The following is an 18,983-nucleotide window of genomic DNA, read 5'->3' as shown; positions in this document are numbered from 1 at the left end:
TGTGTGTCCAAGGAATTTTGATATTTTTGATACCTCACAGCCTGTTGCCTCACTCTTTCCTCAAGAAATAATGGAACGTGCATATATTTCTGTTACAAACCTGGGTTGCCTTGTGCTCTTTTTTCACAAAAAACTTTAGAAAACCGTAGTAGAAAGCGTAGTAAATTTCTTAAGAACTGCGTACTGCCTTGAGGAAATTTGACTCAAGAAAATTTCTTAGCCATTTCTTGTACGTCATTTTATATGGAGTTTTTACTTTTCTCGAGAGCCTTAAGAATGATTTAACAATAGAAAATTGACTGAACAAATTTCCGTACTGGTTCCTTCGCTACTAAAACGACGTTTATGCTTATGTATTGAGTAAAGAAGTCACTGTACAGTTAAGAATTTATGAGAATTACTTTTATACTATGAAAATTCGCTCTGAAAAATATCGAAGAAAAGGGAAATTGTTTTTCCCTCCACCAATTACATGTAGCGAAAAAGTCAAGAACCAACAACAACGACACAAGAAATTATACGTTTTCCACGCCAAGTTAACTTTTGCCTTTCTGGAGTGTCCTAATTTTTGTGTCCCTTTCGATACTGTTGAAGTCTTACATATATCGTCGATGTTTTTGCAAAACCGCCTATCTTACGGCACTCAAATTTGACAGGAGAGCCAAAAAAAAACGGTTTATTCTTTGAAGGCATTGCCTTGATAGGCGGTATTTTCTCTAGCTATTATTTTACAAATCTCGATACCTGGAGTTCAGGGTATGTTTATCACTACGCTTTAACAGTAGCTCATTAGCCTTATAGTGAGTACTTAGTTCACTGGCCTTTATAAACGGTATTTATTACATATCGAATACGAAGACTCCGACCTAAAGGATTTGATACATACGCACATTTGTATGTACGTACTATATGTATGTATGTATATACAGTGCCGGCCACTTGAAGAGCGCTCCCTAATGACTTTTAGCAGGGACCGTAACAGTTATAACTTTTATTAAAAAAATCGCTCTTTAACAATTATTAATTACTCTAACCGTTATTCCTGATTTTTATTTTATAAATCCAATATAACAATTATTTCTGATTTTTATCTTAATAATCTGCAAATAACAGTTATTTTTGATTTTTATATTACATGTCTTAGATAACAGTTATCGAAGACTTTTATTTATAAATAAAAATCAGTCACTGACCCTTATTTTTTTATCATACTCATAAAAGTCACTGACTGAGTTTTATTAATGACTTTTATAAATAAAAGTCTTCAATAACTGTTATCTAAGACACATAATATAAAAATCAAAAATAATTGTTATTTTGGATTTATAATATAAAAATAAAAAAATAATTGTTATATTTTTTAATTTTGCATAAAAATTGCAAATAAAAATTTATTTTCAAATTTGAATCTCGGTGAAAAAAGAAATCGATTGGTATGTATCACTTAGTTGTAGCACATTTCCTTCATAGTGAATTTTTCCATGACAGTTTTCATAAATAACTGTTATGTTCGGTACCTGACTTTTAGTATAATAAGGTGCAAGTTTCATGAAAATTTTTCTTCCATACAAATAACGTTCGCCTATTTTTTATATCGAAAAAATGCGCAACACCCCCGGCCGAAAAATTCTCAAAAATCAACGCGGTTTTTAGAAATTTGAAACTTGCATCTTCTTGTAAGCAAATTCAACATGGCTCAAAACTATGTATATAGTATGTATTCACAAAGTTTGAGATTTTGATGAAAATATGTTAATTTATTATGAATTTTACATAAAGTTTGAAAATCGGATTTCGATATTAAATATGCTAAACTAAAAATAAGGCATGTGTGTCAGGTACTCATGAAATTTGATGTGTAAACATCTGTGTAGGACCTTGCAAAACATTAGGCGATTCAGTTACATATGTACATAAATATGTTAGGTTATATATTAAACAATAATTTTATTTCATTTACTTCATTTTCCCGGGACTAATACATGACCTTTTCATAACTACTTCGGCAATAGTACAGGACTTTAATTTTTTGAATAGTTACGAAGTATCCGGAAGTGATCCTGAAGTTGTCCAAAAATTGTCCTGAAGAGTTTCTGAAAATGTCATGAACTTGTCTCGAAATCATCTCGAACAAGCCTCGTAACGGTCATGAAACTGTCCCTAACTAGTCCCAAATTGATCTCAAACTAGTCCGGAAAACGTTCAGAACTAGATCCAAAATGGTTCTCAAATAGTTGTGAAGTAGACCCGAAATAGTCTTGAACACGTCGCAAGAAGGTCCAAAACTTTTCGCGAAATGGTGTTGAAATAGCCCTGAACTAGTCTAGAAATTTTTATTTTAAGCCATTACAGATTTTGTGTTGGATTATACAAGAAGCAGCCACAACTTTTTCGCCGGGTCAACGCAAATTTTACCCATACCGATATCTAAATTGTTTACACATAAAGAAATAATTATTAAATACTAAATAAGCAATAGGAACGTTGTCAATACTGAGGATCAAAAGGGGTCGCTATTCTCGTGGACATCACTGTATATTAGTATGGAAACAAAGCACATTTCAGAGCACATTCATAAACTTCTGATGCTCAACGATCGCCCCTCACCGAAAAGAAAGCAATTTTTAAATAGAAGACTAAATAAAGAATTATACATAAATCTGAGTAAGAAAAGGAGCAACAACAAGCTGAAGACGTTGATTGCTCAATGGAGATGGATGGTTGGATGGCCGATTATTTATTGCACAGACAACGGGTAGAGCTAGAGAACACCAAGCGACAAGCAGCCAAGGCAAATATGATTCGTAATTGAGGCAAAAGTTAAAAGCGGTGTCTCCGAGTGCAAACAGCAACAACAGCACCACCACCACCACCAAGGTGAGAGTGCATAAAAATATGACAGTAATAAAAAGCAACGGTAAACAAGTGCATTAAGAAAAAACAGAAAAAAACGAAGCACCAAATAAAAACAAGCCAGCAAATGAATATAAAATCAGAAGCCAACATAAAATGTAATAATGAAGAAATCATCCTATTTAAAGGCGAAAACTTGAGGAAAACAATAAAAACAACGACAACCGCAAGCAAGTGAAAAGTGATTGGAGGCTGAGTGGAAGTGATGACGTTAACGACTTCGGTGATGATCATGATGATGATGATGATGATGATGATAACGATGAGTGTGATAAAGGTATTGAAGGCAATGTTAAATCTGAGCTGGGGATAAAGCGCGCGTGGGCGTGCAATGCGCTAACGAAAGTCTGAGAGACGCCAAGAGACAGGCAGTCAATTAGACGACGGCGGTACAAAGTGTAGCCGAGTAATTTTACAATTCCAGCGGAAGATCGCCGCCTCGAGATCGAGGAAATAAAATGATAGATGAATCAGCCGATTGTTGCATACAGCCAATGTTGCCAAATTTTACGAAATTTCCGATTTGAACGAATAAATTAAAATATGAGTTTTTTGTAAGTAAATTTTTAAGATAAGGAGGAGCGTTATTTGATGAAACAAATAGTTTCAGCTGTACCTTGAATTCAGTCGCCACAGCAAATGTGGAGAGAATATTTTCCATAAAAGAATAAATAAACTAGAAATTAGTATTTTAAGAACCAAAGATTTCTCAAGAAACCATTCTTCAGGAGGTACTAAATTTCTGGCATAGAAACAAATGCTCAAAAATATTAACAAAGGAATTTATGAAAAATAATGAAACTCAATTTAATTAAAACAAATTGGGATTTAAATATTCCCTTTAATAAAGTGTATTTTTGTTTAGTTAAGTAAAATTTAAACGGTTTATGTTATTTTATTTTAAATGAATTATATTTTTGGCTATTTATGCTCAATAAAATTAAAAAACCTGAATGTTTTAAAAACTCCCTTCGTTGATGGTAAATTTTTATTTTTTTGTTGAAAGTATACAGTGACTCAAACAAATGACCACATGTTGATTTTGTTAATATTCGTAATGTTTTTCGAGCTAAATTTTTTTTGTTATTTTACTATAAAAATACCGTCCAAGCTTTACACTGAGCTTAGAAAAATTAAAAAATTTTCATTAAAAATTTTATTTGATAAGAGATCCATGTTTATATAGAAAAACGTGCAAAGATCTGTAACAAAAAAAAATAAATATGTACATCGAAAATCAACGAGATTTTTTAGCCATTTGAAACTTGCACTTCATTAGACTAAAATTGAAGGGGCTATAAAACTGCATACCCAAAAATGTTATAAAGACTCAGATTAAAAAATTGAAATATTGATCAAAGGTTTTTGAAATTTCCTAAATTTTGTATAAATTTGAAACTGTTAAAGCTTGGACGGTATTTTTATAGCAAAATAACAAAAACCAATTTTGCTCGAAAAATATTGCGAATATTTAAAAAAATCGACATGGTGTCATTTGTTTGAGTCACTGTATTCTTTACCGGAAATTTACAGTTTTTTGAAAATAAAATCTTGCAACACTGCATGCAACCGTCAATGTGGCGAGCAAAATGTTGAGCACTCGGCTAACTGGCTGTCAAGCTGTCTGACACTTGACTTGAGTATCGCTCGCGCCAACCATGCGTCGAACGCCTTGTGTCATGAAATATGAGAGGCAATTCTGCGCGCACGCAGAGATAAGCGACGATTGCAGACTAAGCCTGAGTGTGCACTCGATATTATCTACAAGCATTAAAAAGCATAAACGACGCACGATGACAAAGAGAGTCTCAAATAAAACACGAATTAAATGAAAATAAGCAGGCGCAGCGGAAAAGGTGGCTGCGGAAAAAAGTGAACAATACAAAATAGGGGAAAATCAGCGCATAGGCATTAGTATTGTCAGAGCGGTTATGGTGTTAGATACGCGCGAAAATTCGATGCGCATGAGAACTTGACGTAGAGATTTGGTGTCAGAAAACCACATTAAAGGAATTAAATTTTACAATAACAAAAAAAAAATGAACTTATAAAGTTACTCAAACTATAGAAAAAGCATCAGTTTTAATACCGCTACTACGAGTGGAAGATAATAGCAATAATTCGACAAAATAGCAATACGTGCCCCCACAGCGAAACTGTTTATCCGCTTCATTGACGCCGCGCGCCGCATTTTTTGTTACAAAATTTCTCACGACAAAACGTTTGTGAAAATTTCATGCGCTGCGCCTGTCAGATTCAGTTTGACATCTAAGCGTGAGTGAGCTAGTGCGAAATACGGTTTATTGAGCGTATAATACAGGGATCACATCCTTGACAGCTAAGGCGCGTCATAAGAAGCGGAAAATTAAAAAAAAAATGTATAAAATTGTAGACTAACAAAGATGTGGCAAAAATCTACTTTTTAAAAATTATTTGTTTAAAAAAGTGCTTGCTCTATACGTAAATACTTTTCTCTAACCGATTATTTAAAAACGTCTCGAGAAGCTTGAAATTTTTCGCATCTAAAAAATTGCCTAAAAACTGTAAATATTTACATGTATAACATTTCATAAAACTATGTATATTAACTTCGTAAGTGCGTGATTTGAAGGCAAAAAAAAAAATTGTGATTTCTAAAGCTCGACTTCAAAACTTAAAAAGTTTGTGAATAGAAAAATATATATGTACTCCTAAAGTCTGGCAATTCTCTACTAAACTTTACAAAGTAAACTTGACGTTTCTTTAAAATAGCAATTTGAAAAACATTCTGATACCATGAGACTTGCCTTATTGCTCTGACGAAAGTTTCAATATTGGGCGAAAATAATTTCGAATACGAAAAATACAACCGCAAAAATATGACGACACAATACAACAATAATTTCGAGCTACGCTTCACCGATGAGTATGTTTATTAAAAATTAAGAAAAATATTTAAGATACTCGTAAATTTTAGGTATCGTCCCGCTTATGACAGAAACATGATTGTGAAAGATTAAAATGTTGGAAAATCAAGTTTGAAAGTTTTTATGGGACTTAACTCTACATTCATGAAATTTAAATTGTAAAACATGTGGTATAACATAGAACATCCAAAGGTTAACCAAGTAAGCCCAATAACTCAAAATTGGTAAATTTGCACATTCATGCTTCTGGCATAAGGGGGACGATATGTACATGCATATTTAGTCCAATATATCAGACGATTTGTGAATTATCGTCATCTTCTCAGTGGAAGATTCTTCTTTGAGACTCCACTAAACTCTGCCCAAACCGCAATATCAATGTATGATAGTCCAATGCAAATAGGATTTTCGTCTATTTCATCACACTTATTTTAACAGTGGGTTAAATTTTCCACTTTTCGCTTAAACATCTAATTTTACAAAACAATTTTAACCAAAGCTTCTATATTAAAATTTAGCAACAAATTCTTTCGTAGAATATTTTAACTCATTAACCTCAAAAAAAACGGGTTCTTTTATCCCAATTAAAACGTCTTAGTTAAAAGTTTAAAATGTTGTCCCAAAAATCGTAGGCAAACATGTTACTAAACGTCACCGAAAACGAAAATCTGCGGATTAAAGTGGATCAGTAAATAATATATAGGACGTTCCATACCAAAACGGACGGGGTTCACACTTCATGTGTTTGATTTGTTTCAAATTTTTAGGGTTGATGCATAAACATAAATAATAAATAAATATAAAATTTGAACTTGATTAATACTTTTTTAAAAACTTTCCAAATATCTCGAGAACGGGGCGAGGAAAAAAAAATCACACATACACATATCAAGGTTCTCTATGAAAAGAAATATTATTTTAATTTTTTTTTCTTGTAAAATTTTCACATTCACATTTTTTGATAAAAAAAATAGTTTTTGAAAATATGCCATCTCAAAAAAATTTAAATAAATCACAATGGTAGCACTGAGTATTGCGCAATATTTAAGTATAGTTTTATGGAGTGGACTCTAAAATTATTTGAGTTATGAATTTTTTTCACACCGAAGTTGAGTAAAATGGATACATTGTAAATTTACAAATTTTTTTTAATTTTTTTTTAGAAATTTTTTGAGTATGCAGTCATGTAGCTCATCAAATTTTATATGTATATGTATAATAAAAGGCAATTTTAAACAAAATTGCGTTGACTTTTAATATTTTTTATGCTGACGGCTTTTTCCACTTTTTTCTTATGGAAGAAAATGCGCAGTTTTGAAATCGCTTAAAATTTGTACTTTATTATACTAATGGGCTACAAAACTGCATACTCAAAAAATTCTAAAAAAAAATTTAAAAAATTTTAAATTTCGTTTGATTTAAATTTATTTCTATTTTTACCGTCTAGCGGGGACCGAACAATCTTGATTGAGTGTTGATTGTATTAATTTTTATTATTTTCACAAGATTGGCAATGTTTTCATCCATCCTTATTTGTAGCGCATCTACATACACGCACGTACCGAAAAAACATTTCATTTTAAGGATAGTTTTCAAATCAAAATGACAACTGACGTAAGCCGTCGTGCAACGTAATTTTGTTTACTCTGACAGATTTCACTGCGGCAACTATACAGCTGTGCACTTATCGCCGACCGCTTTACCGTCGTCCGCTGTAATTCTGGGTAGAGCTTAAGGATATTTTTTTTTTTTTTTAACAAAATGAGTTATTAAATAAAACAGTAATAACACGCTGTCGGATGCTGCCTTTAAACCTATTAAAGGTTACTTTGAAAAGTATTAGCTACGGAATAAGTAGCTGGAAGTAGCATCTTAGGCTTCCCTCTGCGGTTTTTGAGCTTTGAGAGCTTTGAGTTTCATCTGAGGAGATCGCAAGCTGCCGGAGACCTTCGGTGGTACAGTAGAGTAGCTCTCTCTTTTGCAGCTAAATCTTTACCATAATGCAAAGATATTTTTTAATTTTTTGACGTTTGCTTGAGTAGCCTCCTTTCGCTGTTTTTCTGCTACTACCAGCGCGGATCGCATTTCCGAACTATTGCCTGAGATTCGTGGGTATAATTAAACTATTTCGATTCACATCATTCATATTTACTCAAACCACATTTTAATCTGTAATAAGCCGCTTAAAAAGTTTACAATCCCTGTAACACCGTCTATTTAATGTAAAAAATTTTTAAACAGATGCAAACAATTCATAATGTGTGTAAAATTCGCCATTAAATTCCACATAAAAAATGTTTCATTAAAGCTAAACATTTTCCGCATAATGTGTTGTCCATGGACGCCCCTCCCTCTGGTTAGTTGTTAGTGTATTAGCGTCTTGACATGCCCTGGCAAACACACTCGAAGTCACGTTTGAATCAAATTTTTGTATGTTGTTTTTTAGTCTATTGTGCTCTATTTGTTTATTGCTATTTTGCGTTACTGTTACTTTTTGGTTGTTGCGCTTCTTTTTGACTATTTCTGTCAACAATGCACCGCACCAACTTTGTTATATATTTTTTTTTTGCCTTTTTCTACGCTGCTTTGTTAGCTTTATCATTCAATTGAATCAAGTTTCAGCTCTAATTTCATTCTATCTATTCTGCAGTTTGGCACGTGATTTTTCAGCACTTTTGTGTGGCTAGTTAACGGAAAGAAGCGTTTGCTGCGTGTCTAATAATATTGCTAATTTTTATTTTAGTTGAAAGTTTAATAATAAAAATTATAGTTGTACGTTGTTGTGTGAATGAAGTTGTGCAGAAATAAAATAAATTGAAATGCACCGAAAATCTTCGAAATGGTTTTGATAACTGACTGATACGTACATATATGGTTGTTCAATGAATGTATGTACATTAGGGTTGTAAAAAATAATAATCTCGTAATTTTAATGCTCTCAACCCCTAGAATTGTTCTATACCAACAACAACTTACCCCCGTTTTTTTATTTTTAAATTAGAAAATATTTAGAGATCGCTTAAAGCGCTCAAGGTTTTCTATGTATTTTATATGGGAAAAAATTATTTTTCTTGTTGAAAATTAATATTTTTCGATCCGAAAACTCTGTTTCTCTTCTCTCCGATTGTTTATCTTACCATTTTTTATATTAAAATGTAATGTAAATGATACTGATTTTCAAGAATTTTATACCATTTCTAGGAAAAATTTCAAATATTTTTTTTAATTTAAAAATATTAAACAGGCGTAAATTTTTTCGGTACAGAGCAATCCTAGGGGGGGTAAGAGCATTAAAATTCGGGCGTTACCTTTTCCACATGAATTTTTGTACCACCCTAACGTGCATATGTGCGTTTATTAGTTGACAGATAGTTTAATTGCAGGTTTCTGCTGATATTATTGTTCATTTTGCACAAAATAAAGTTAGACCTTTATTAGGACGGATCTTATAAATTGATAATTAATTTACATGAAGAAAAATTAATTTTTTCTTAACTTTTTACTTAAGGCCTGGCGGATGCTCTCAAGAAAAACTAAAAATTCATATAAAAAATTATGGTTTATTTATTTCTTCAAGAAAATTTACAGCGATCAAAAAGTATTTTTCCTAGCAACATAAATAATGAAAAATATTTCTTGAGATTTTTCTTGAGGATTGCGTACTTTGCCGTTGCAGTAAATTTTTTTGAAGAAATATTTGCTACAAAAGTCTCACAATGCAAAGAATCAAAAACTCGAGGAAAACGGCTTTAACGTTTAGATACAGTTTACATATGCTCTCATGGTAAAAATGAAGATATGGTTAATCTATGCAGCTATGAAGTTTTTATACAAAATAGAAGAAGGGTGAAGGTCATTTCTGCATACTTAACTAAAAAAAAATTGTTTTGCATTATGGCACTTTTGCAGCTAATGTGAGATATATAGGAGGAGTCTTTTCTGGAGAGCTGCAAACTTATTTAAGCAATTTTGATAGAAGGAAAGTTATTTTTATTTCATAAGGGATTTTTTATACATCATTAACTTCAATTCTGTCATAACTCAAAAAAGGCAAAACTCGAGAAAAACGGCTTTGAAGTTTTGAACTTACATATATTCCCATAGTAAAAATGAATACATATTTTATTTTAGGTAATCAATATAGCTAAGAAATGTTTACACAACATGGAATAAAAGATAACGGTAATTTCTGCATACTCAACTCAAAATTTGTATAATTTGAATTCTGACACTATTGAAGTAAATGAGCGATATGAATTTTTGATTTTTTTTGGGAGAAATTAAATTTCGCACCATTCCGTATCAAAAATAAGTAAAATCCAAAGTGTAGACATCATTATTTGTACGAATAAAGAGAGACCGACCGAATATTACTTTTTGGTGCCGAAGCCGAACGAACCGAATTTTACGCAATTTTTCCAGTGTTTGACCGCAACTGAACACGCCAGATGGCGCTGAAGTCAAGACACTCAACTTTTTTGTCAAATTTAGGGCCGGTTGTTCAGTGTTTGGTTATCACTACCTCCCAGTTAAACATCGTTATCGACGTTTTCGGCATCATGCACATAACATGTGATCGATAAAGCAGTCGATGTATTCGCCCCGAACCGATTATGTATTTACGAATTCGGCTAATCTCAATTCCCCAGAGCTTCTCGGAGCTATTTAGGATGTGAGAGCCAAAGTACTTCAACCACGCAAAAGCTGGACACCTAAGACGGTATTGTTTAGATGATTCCACCTCGTCATCTTCCAGGCAACTGCGGTTGTATGTTCAACCTTACTGCGTGAATACCGATTCAAACTCCAACCAGAAGTGGGAGCAATAACTAGCCCTAAATATACCGGTCCGGGGATAAATGATGTCATCGATACAAATTTGCTTTGAAGGATTCGAAAGACTTTACCGCCCATTGTACTTTGTCCCTGTCAGATGTGCTTTGACTTCTCACAAGAGTCATCAGATCTTGCTCTACCGAAGAGCCCAGAAAATGTACTTAAAGCAGGAGGTTTTGAGTTTCACTGTTATCGTTCGTAAAGCTGCCATTTTGCTTTCTTAGGACACCTAACCTATTGGAAGACTGCTTTGCTTATAGAATTTCATGCACACAGAAGACTTCAGGCAGCGTCTCTATTGTTTCGCATTGCCGCCTCCACGATTATTAGAGTGTTAAAATTTTCTGCAGATTTTTTTAAGTCGGGGCGAGGGGTATGCAAACATTTTTTATTTACAAAAAAATACTTGTTGTATACATACACACATAAACGGTTTAATTTTTAAAGAATTTTAACAAAAGAAAAAAATAGGCAAAATTTTCCTTAGTTTTAGAAACTGAAGTGAATTTTTGTTGCCGAGCATGGCCTCTGCTGAAGCTAAAAGGGAACTTTTGAATATTTCTCTGCTGAAAAGCTTGCATGTTAACACATGCGTTTCTGTAGCCGCAAGCCAACGAAAAAAGGATGATGACGTGCTCTGGCGGTTGGATAAAAATTAATAATGAAAACACGACACATGGAACGTAAATGAAAAGGGCGTAACAAGAGACAAGCGAGTGTGGATGAAAGGAAATTTGATTCAATTAATAAAGTGAACATCAGTCAAGGTTAATTTAAAATGACAAACTATGGGGAAAAACGAACGAAAAAATACATAACAAAAAAGAAAGAGCGCTAACACCGAAAGGAAGATATGCACATATGTATAAAGTAAAGTAAAGTATATAAATGGCATATGTATATAAGTAGTCATATATATGTATGTATGTATGCATGTGCTTTTATGTGTTGTATGTTTATCGGCGCTGAAATCATTTATCAAATAGCAGCATAGTGGCAAAAATAATTCTTACGTTTGCACGCCTACGAATAGGCAAGCAAACAAATCAACATCATCAATGAATGCCATTTCAAAGTAGTTATGTGACAGTAATAAGTAATAGGACAAAAAAAAAAAGCTACAAAAAAATATTAACTAAAAATTATTGCTTGAAAGTATAACGTAATCCTTGAATATAGTATAGGGAATCAAAGTAAATCATCAGTGGAAATGATTAAGTGTTGGCTTTGACGTTTGGGTAGAGTATTTATTTGTTTGTGGATGAGGACTAGACTCCACCATTTGCTGCTGCATAAATCTACTAAATCTATTTTATATCAGGTAATTTTATGTTTCACACAGAGAGGTAGCAGTTTCCATGTTTACTACTTAAATCTTGAGTGGAATAAGGATTTCAGTAATTTCAATTTTTATTGCCAGTTTCTAGTTGGGCTACTATAGTGTCGCACAGTGTGGCGGAGTCTCTAAAAGGGGATACAAAAATGATAAACTTAATTAATGGACGCAAAAATATCTATGTATATAGGGGTTTTCCGTGGCGCTGATTAAGAATCCGAACTTAAAATGGCAATTTTTGAAGAGGGCTGCCACCTGTTTCTAAATTCAAAATCAATTTAACTAACAAGTCAATTAAAATATTTGAATATTGCTGTGTTAGAAAGCTTTGTTTCGAAAAAAAAAACATTTGAGGAGTGTTTCCACCTGTTTGGAAATTCCGAATGAACTTGATTAACAAGTTGATGAATTATTTGAATATGGGTGTCAAAGGAGAGGGCTTAGAAAGCTTAATTTCTAAAAGACTTTTGAAGGGGTTGCCATTTGTTTAGAGAAATTCAATATCAATATAAATAACTAGACAAATGAGATACTTGAATATAAGTGTTAAACCAGCGAAATTTAGAAAAGCTTTATTTCGAACATATTTTCAAAAAAGGTTGCTGAGGTCACTTAATATAACAATTTTTTTATTTTATTTTATTTGAATTGTATTTTTTTCTACAGAGGCTATCAAATTCGGCCTTAACTCTTATTTATCTATATACTAGGCCGCCCTCACCCGCTTCGATTAGTCTATGAAATTTCTGTGTGCTACATTAAGTGAAATTTACTTCAATTAAACTCAATATACTTAAACATGCGAAAAACAAAAGATTTTAAATTTTTTTAACTATCTTCACAATATTTACCAACTAAAACTTTCGTTAACCTCTTTCTTGTGATACTTTTTCTTACTTATAACTTGTATAGAAATGAAGCCATTTCAAACCCCTTTCGATTGATACCCATGTTGTAAATATTTTTGCATAGTTTGAATTTAACTTTTTAAACAGTTGTCAACCTTTTTAAACCTCCTTCGGCTGATACTAATTATGTGCTACATACGTATGTATTCAAATTTCCTAATTCCTGTAATTCAATTTGAATTTGAATTTTCAAACATGTGGAAAGCCTGCCCTACATGTGTAGCTTCGAAATGTAGCCTTTTCAAGACTCTTTCCATTAAAACCTTTATTGTAATAATTCATTTAACTTATAATAAAGTTGTATTTAAATTCGACTTTTAGAACAGGTGGCAACCCTCTTCGAAAAATTTTCTAACAAAAACTTAAAAAAAAAATGGCGCCAATTCACATAACACGTGTCCTTTGCTTCAGTTGCTCTGTGCAAGAAACTACTTTTGCGACCCTGTCTTCAAGATTGAATTATATGCACCGATATGCATTTCCCAGCATACCAATAATGCTTCCATATTCCTCAAGCAATTATCAATCCAACTCAATGATATTTAAAACCCATCAAGATACCTAAGTTTTGGCATTTATATCATCTATTAGAGATTCTGTTGCACTGTGCGTCGCCCGTCTATGGCATCAGCTATATTGTAGGCTGTTGAGGATCTAGGAACCGACTAATTAATTATCATCTTTAGATTTAACCAATTTCAAATGTACGTTACCCTTGCGATATTTTTAATAATAAAATTGGTTCCAGATCCAAAATTCCGTTGAAACAAGCCTTCTTTTATTTTTATTCATTTTTGATGCATACATACGTATCTAGTAGGGAATCATCAATGTACATACATATATAATTTAGGCGAACTAAGAGTAATGCACAGATCAGTAACCTTTACAGATGCGTGCAACTTTTCCCTCTCCTATTTTTTATACATTGCACACCTAGCATAATGTAATATTTAATTAAATAAAAGAGCTATATATGTACATATATGTATGTACAAATTAAGTAGCCTTCAAAATAAAAATATAACTGCATTCTACAAAAAAACAATTTTACAAGGCAAAAAATGATTCACCCAAGTGTGCACTCAAAATTATTTAAATAATGCTATCATATTTCATTTGTTTAGTTATTGTGAAAAGCATTTCCGCATTTGCCTAACAACTTGCAGTAAGCGCAATTGCAACACACGTACAAACGAACATAAATTGCACAGTTTACAATGAGAACGAAAATGAAGAGCGGTGCATATGCGTACTATAAATATATTTTGTATGTGAATTAGTTAGGTAAATTCTCTGTAGGAAAGTTGAGTAGCAAAGTAACTTTTGATGAGTACCTAATAAATAGTAAACCCATAAAGCGAACCATAAAAAGGTGGGGATAAATTAGAAAAATACTTTTGCATGATGCATCATATGCAATATCTAAAAATTTTCAACTTTACTTTTGTCCAAAATATTTAGTAGTTAATATTCTATTAAAAAATTCCTTTAATAAGTGGTTGTCTGAATTCAAGAAGCTCTTTCTGCACAGGCAGGAATACCAGTTACACGAACAGAACAAATTTACTAATCAACAAAGCGATGAAAGCTTGCCTTACTGAATCTTTGGTAAACTAATGTTTAGATTTTTTATTGGAAGAAGTCTCTTCCCATTACTTCGGTTACAAGCTGCTCAAATCTCAGCTTGGACAATGCTGCAGTAGTTCCGTAACCTCCCCTCCCACTTTACTCTTGACTTTGGAGCCATCTGTATAGGTGTGTCAATCAGGCCCCACAAAGCCCCACGACTGGAGTGCTGTTTTGAAATCGGCAAAAATCGCTTAGGCCGTTGCATCGCCAAAAAAGGAGAAAATGAAATATAAAAGCATTTTTTCATATTCAGCTCGCTTTGGAGTTTCATTAAGTCAGCGGAGTTCTTAGCATCTGAAAGCATATCTTTAAATCATCTGCATGCAAAAAATAATAATTAGCGAAAGAGAAGCAAGAACCAAATGATACAAAAGGCAATGGACCCAGTATGCTACCTTGTGGAACACCTGAAGTAGCAATAAAAGGTTCTAATTGAGTATCACATCCGACTGAGATAAGACTTAGGCCATTGCAGCTGAATGAAGACCTATCGAAGGAAGTGTGTCAATCAACATCGCATGCGACTTGATATCCAGCAGAAAATTTTGAGATGCTGTACTCACTAAAATCGGCCCGGTTAGTGACTGTAGCACCACCGGATACGAACCCATGCTGATTCGGACAAATTAAACTTTTAACAAAAAAAATATATCTTATCCTTGATGACACAGGCAAAAAGCTTCGGCGGATTGCTAAGTTTCGATATCGGTCTATAATTAATTGCAACACTTTTATTCCCACTTTTAAAGAGAGCAATTATAGATGACAGTTTTTAGGTATCGACAAATACCCCCAAGGACAACGATTTATTAAAAATGATTTTCAGCTGGAACACCAGAGCAGTACAGTTTTTTTTAACAAGCGTGCCGATAGGCCATCCACATCTGTGTGGATGGAGGATTTGAGATTCCTGTGGAAACATCATCAGTTGAGAGAGTTGGAGAGTGTGGAATTAAAGCCAAATGAGACACCAGTGAAGTAAAAGTCTTCTTCACAACCAAAGTTGGATTTGACTTTTTGACGATTTCCTCCTGCAACGATTAATTTTATTTCGATTCGAATCGATTCAAAAATTCAAACAACGAGCATTTGATTCATTTTTTTTTTTTTGGATTTTCCTATAGGGTCTTCTTTTATGTTCGCTAGTTGCATTGATACTTAGACACTAAGCTTGTCTGTTAGTCAATTTTTGCAATCATAAGCGCGCCCAAATACACAGCTTAGATTTCATATACATATATCATAACCGCGCTGGCGTAAAACCACAATATCATCGCATTAAATTCTGTTTTATTGTACTATTTAAAACCTCAAGTAGCTATCAGACTGCAGTCTGCGCCTTGGTTGTCTGTACCAAATTACTAACTACGTACATATATATGTATGCATGTATTAACTTGCACTTGTGCGCTTAGGTTCTAGCTTTTGTTTTTATATGCGGTCTTTTACAGTAATTTAAAAATTATGATTAGAGATTTTTTTATTTATAAACTCAAAGATACGAAGCTTGAGAGCCTCCTGAGGGTATGACTTGGACACTCACATAAATAAATGAGTACTTTCTATATGTATGTATACTTGTACAATACAAATTTCCGCACAGCTTGAGATGCCTTTATCTTCAATGACCAGGCGCGGAACCTACATACATACATACATATGCAGATATTCACAATGCTGTGGACTGTGATTTACCATTTCATCTTCACGTAATCTGACTTTAGAGCAGCCACTTTAAAAATAAAATTGTAAGCTCAAGCGCACGCGATATGTATGCATTAGGGTGGTCCAAAAATACATGTGGGGGGGAAAAAGTAAAGTCGGAATCTGTATGTTCTCACCCTCGAGTATTGTTCTATACCATAAAAAAATACCTTTGTTTTTTTTTTTTTTTTTGAAGAGCACTAGAGTTTTCCGATCGAAAAATATTGATATCCAAGGATTCCATACCATTTCTACGAAAAGTTGTTTTTCCCCATATAAAATACATGGAAAACTTTGAACGCTTGAGCGACCCCTAATTATTTTTTGATTTCAAAATAAAAAATAGGGGTATACTTTTTTCGTTATAGAACAAGCCTAGGGGGTGAGAGCATTAAAATTCCGACTTTACTTATTTTGGACCCCCCCTAGTATACATACATACTTTGACAATTGTGTACGGTGGCGAAAATATAAATAGGGAGGCGACAGTTTTACAAGCCAAAAGGAAGAAAAATCGAAAAAATTTCAACAAAATTGCCGCAAATTTTCAAACATTTTAATCGGCATCTTTAGAAAAAAAATTGGTATGCAGTTTTATTGCCAATTCAATTTTTAACCGACTTCCAAAAAAGGAGGAGATTATCAGTCCGTCGGAATACTTTTATTTTCTTTTTTATTTATGTTACTGCATAACTTAGGACCACATCAACCGATTTCGATAATTCGGAAAGATGATGTCTCAAAGGTGGTCCCATACTAATCTGGTTTAGATCCGATCATTGGATCATATATATATAAATATTTTTTTTAAGTCGTTTTTTTGCTAAAAATTACTTGTATTATAATCCAGTGCAAGTCTCAAGTGGCTGCAATATTTGTTACACATTTTTTCCATGCAAAGTAGTTATGTTCCAAAATTTTTTATATGGAGAAAATGAGCAACACCTTCAAGAAAAAAAATCCAAAACTCTACGGTAAATCCCAGCTACTTCAAACTAAAATTGAATTTGGTGCAAAACTGAATGTTTCTAAGAAATCGAATTAAAAAACTGGAAATTTTAATGAAACTTTGCTGAATTTTTCTATTTTTCGCAGAAAATTTGAAATTCGCACTTACATGATTTTGTTAGACAACGAGCTATATTTTCATAAAAAATAGTTAAACAAAAATAATGTATTGCGCCACTGTAGCTATCCATGTTTAGCTACAAAGGAAATATACATACATACATAGCTAAGAAATATTCTTAGCGCTTGATTTTGAATTTGAATTTTTCATGGTTGCGCGTTTGATGTAGATTTCTGGATTTTTATTGTCATCCATCTAAATTGAGATTAGTGGCTTTTCATGAATACTCGCATCAGACCATTTGACAGACCAGCCACAATTTACAATAACAATACAGAGCGCGTCTAAAAATGTAATCAGTTAGCCAGAAATACTCGTAAGTATACATCTGTGCATGTGCAATTGAAATTGAAATTCTAAATTGAAAGCAACCAGCAGCGCGCGCCCGCGCCTTTGAAGCTAAAGGAAATTTTCTGGCGCGCATTCAACGCTTTGATTGTTGCAATGCGGTCTCGGCGGTTGGATGCTGGCAATAAATGCACGCCACAACTGCAACGCATTGATATTAATTACTTCTACATAAAACTCATTCAACTTTCGTTTTGCTCCTCTAACTTACAAATTCTGTTGCACTAATTGCAATCAAATTAAAGCATGCAGAAAATCAGTTTTGCTGTCTTTATTTGGTTATCGCGAGCGGCAGATAAATACTTAAATATATGATAATTGCAGCCGCGCGGCTAGTTTGCAACTACACATTATGCGATGCGAAAAAGCATAATTACCCTGCAAAAAATTGTGCGAAAAAATGTCTAAAGAAAGTAGTCCCGAATTAGTCGCCATGAGGCACAGAGTTTAGCTAGTCCTCGCCTTATGGCTTACGGTTACAATTGAAGATCAAGAAGTCTTCGACTCATCTCAAGCGAAGGCGAAACTCAATCTCAGAAGGTCTATCGAGGTAATTATTTGAGCAGTTGAGCCGCAGAAAACTTGTGGGAATGCAAACTACTTGACCTCTTGGAACTGAAACACCTGACTGTGTTCGCCATAAATATCCTTCGTGCCTTGAAGAGGCTGAGATGGCGGAACACCTTTTAAGCTCTCGTTAACCCAGCAGCAAATCTGTAGTTCCCTCTTGTACAAGTGAACATTTCGAGACAGGTTCAGTACTATTTCAGGATTATTCGCGAAAGTTTAGGAACTAATGCAGGACTAGTTAGGGATCATTTCGGAACCTGTTAGCAAAAAATTCCGGGACTAGTTCAGGAATGTTCCAAACCTAGTTCGAGATAAAGTAAAATAAAGTAACATTTGGAAAAAATATTTCGGCTAGTTCGGTATAATTTCAAAGTAGTTTAAAACTAATCTCTTAAGTGTTTAGCCGAGCTTTTTCTCCGTTTTGTGGCGTGCGCGTTGTTGTTGTCACACAAAGCAGAGGGGCCTACAGTTTTACGCCGACTCCGAAGGGCGATTATATTTTTATGAGAAGCTATTTTTCATGGCAGAAATACACTCGGAGGTTTGCCATTGCCTGCCGAGAGCGACAGCTATTAAAAAAACTTTATTTTTTATTTATATTTTTTTTTTATGTTGAGTTGATGCGTGCTTGAACATGAAAGCGCACACTGCTAACCTCTTCACCACAGCGGCCGCCTGTTCGTTTACATTTATCCACTTAC

At 33.5% G+C, this 18,983-nt stretch overlaps 1 protein-coding gene across 2 annotated transcripts in view; it reads left to right on the top strand.

Annotated features, from left to right (window-relative positions):
• The window catches only part of LOC118741094 (P protein), a 61,495-nt gene that overhangs the window by 27,380 nt on the left and 15,132 nt on the right, over positions 1-18,983 (top strand). The window contains exon 1 of one of the 2 annotated variants that reach the window (XM_036472929.1): positions 5,636-5,818. The exons of the other annotated variant lie outside the window; for it this stretch is intronic. Coding sequence (XP_036328822.1) covers positions 5,772-5,818 — 47 coding nt within the window. The 5' untranslated portion in view covers positions 5,636-5,771. Of the gene's footprint in view, positions 1-5,635; positions 5,819-18,983 lie in introns of those variants that run through there. 2 annotated transcript variants of the gene reach the window in all.

Source organism: Rhagoletis pomonella, unplaced genomic scaffold (genome assembly GCF_013731165.1).
Source record: "Rhagoletis pomonella isolate Grant_MI unplaced genomic scaffold, Rhpom_1.0 Rhpom_scaffold_00006, whole genome shotgun sequence".
In the NCBI taxonomy this organism is placed as follows: Eukaryota; Metazoa; Arthropoda; class Insecta; order Diptera; family Tephritidae; genus Rhagoletis; species Rhagoletis pomonella.
The sequence above is the reverse complement of the archived record's forward strand: the minus strand, read 5'-3'. Positions and strand labels throughout refer to the sequence as shown.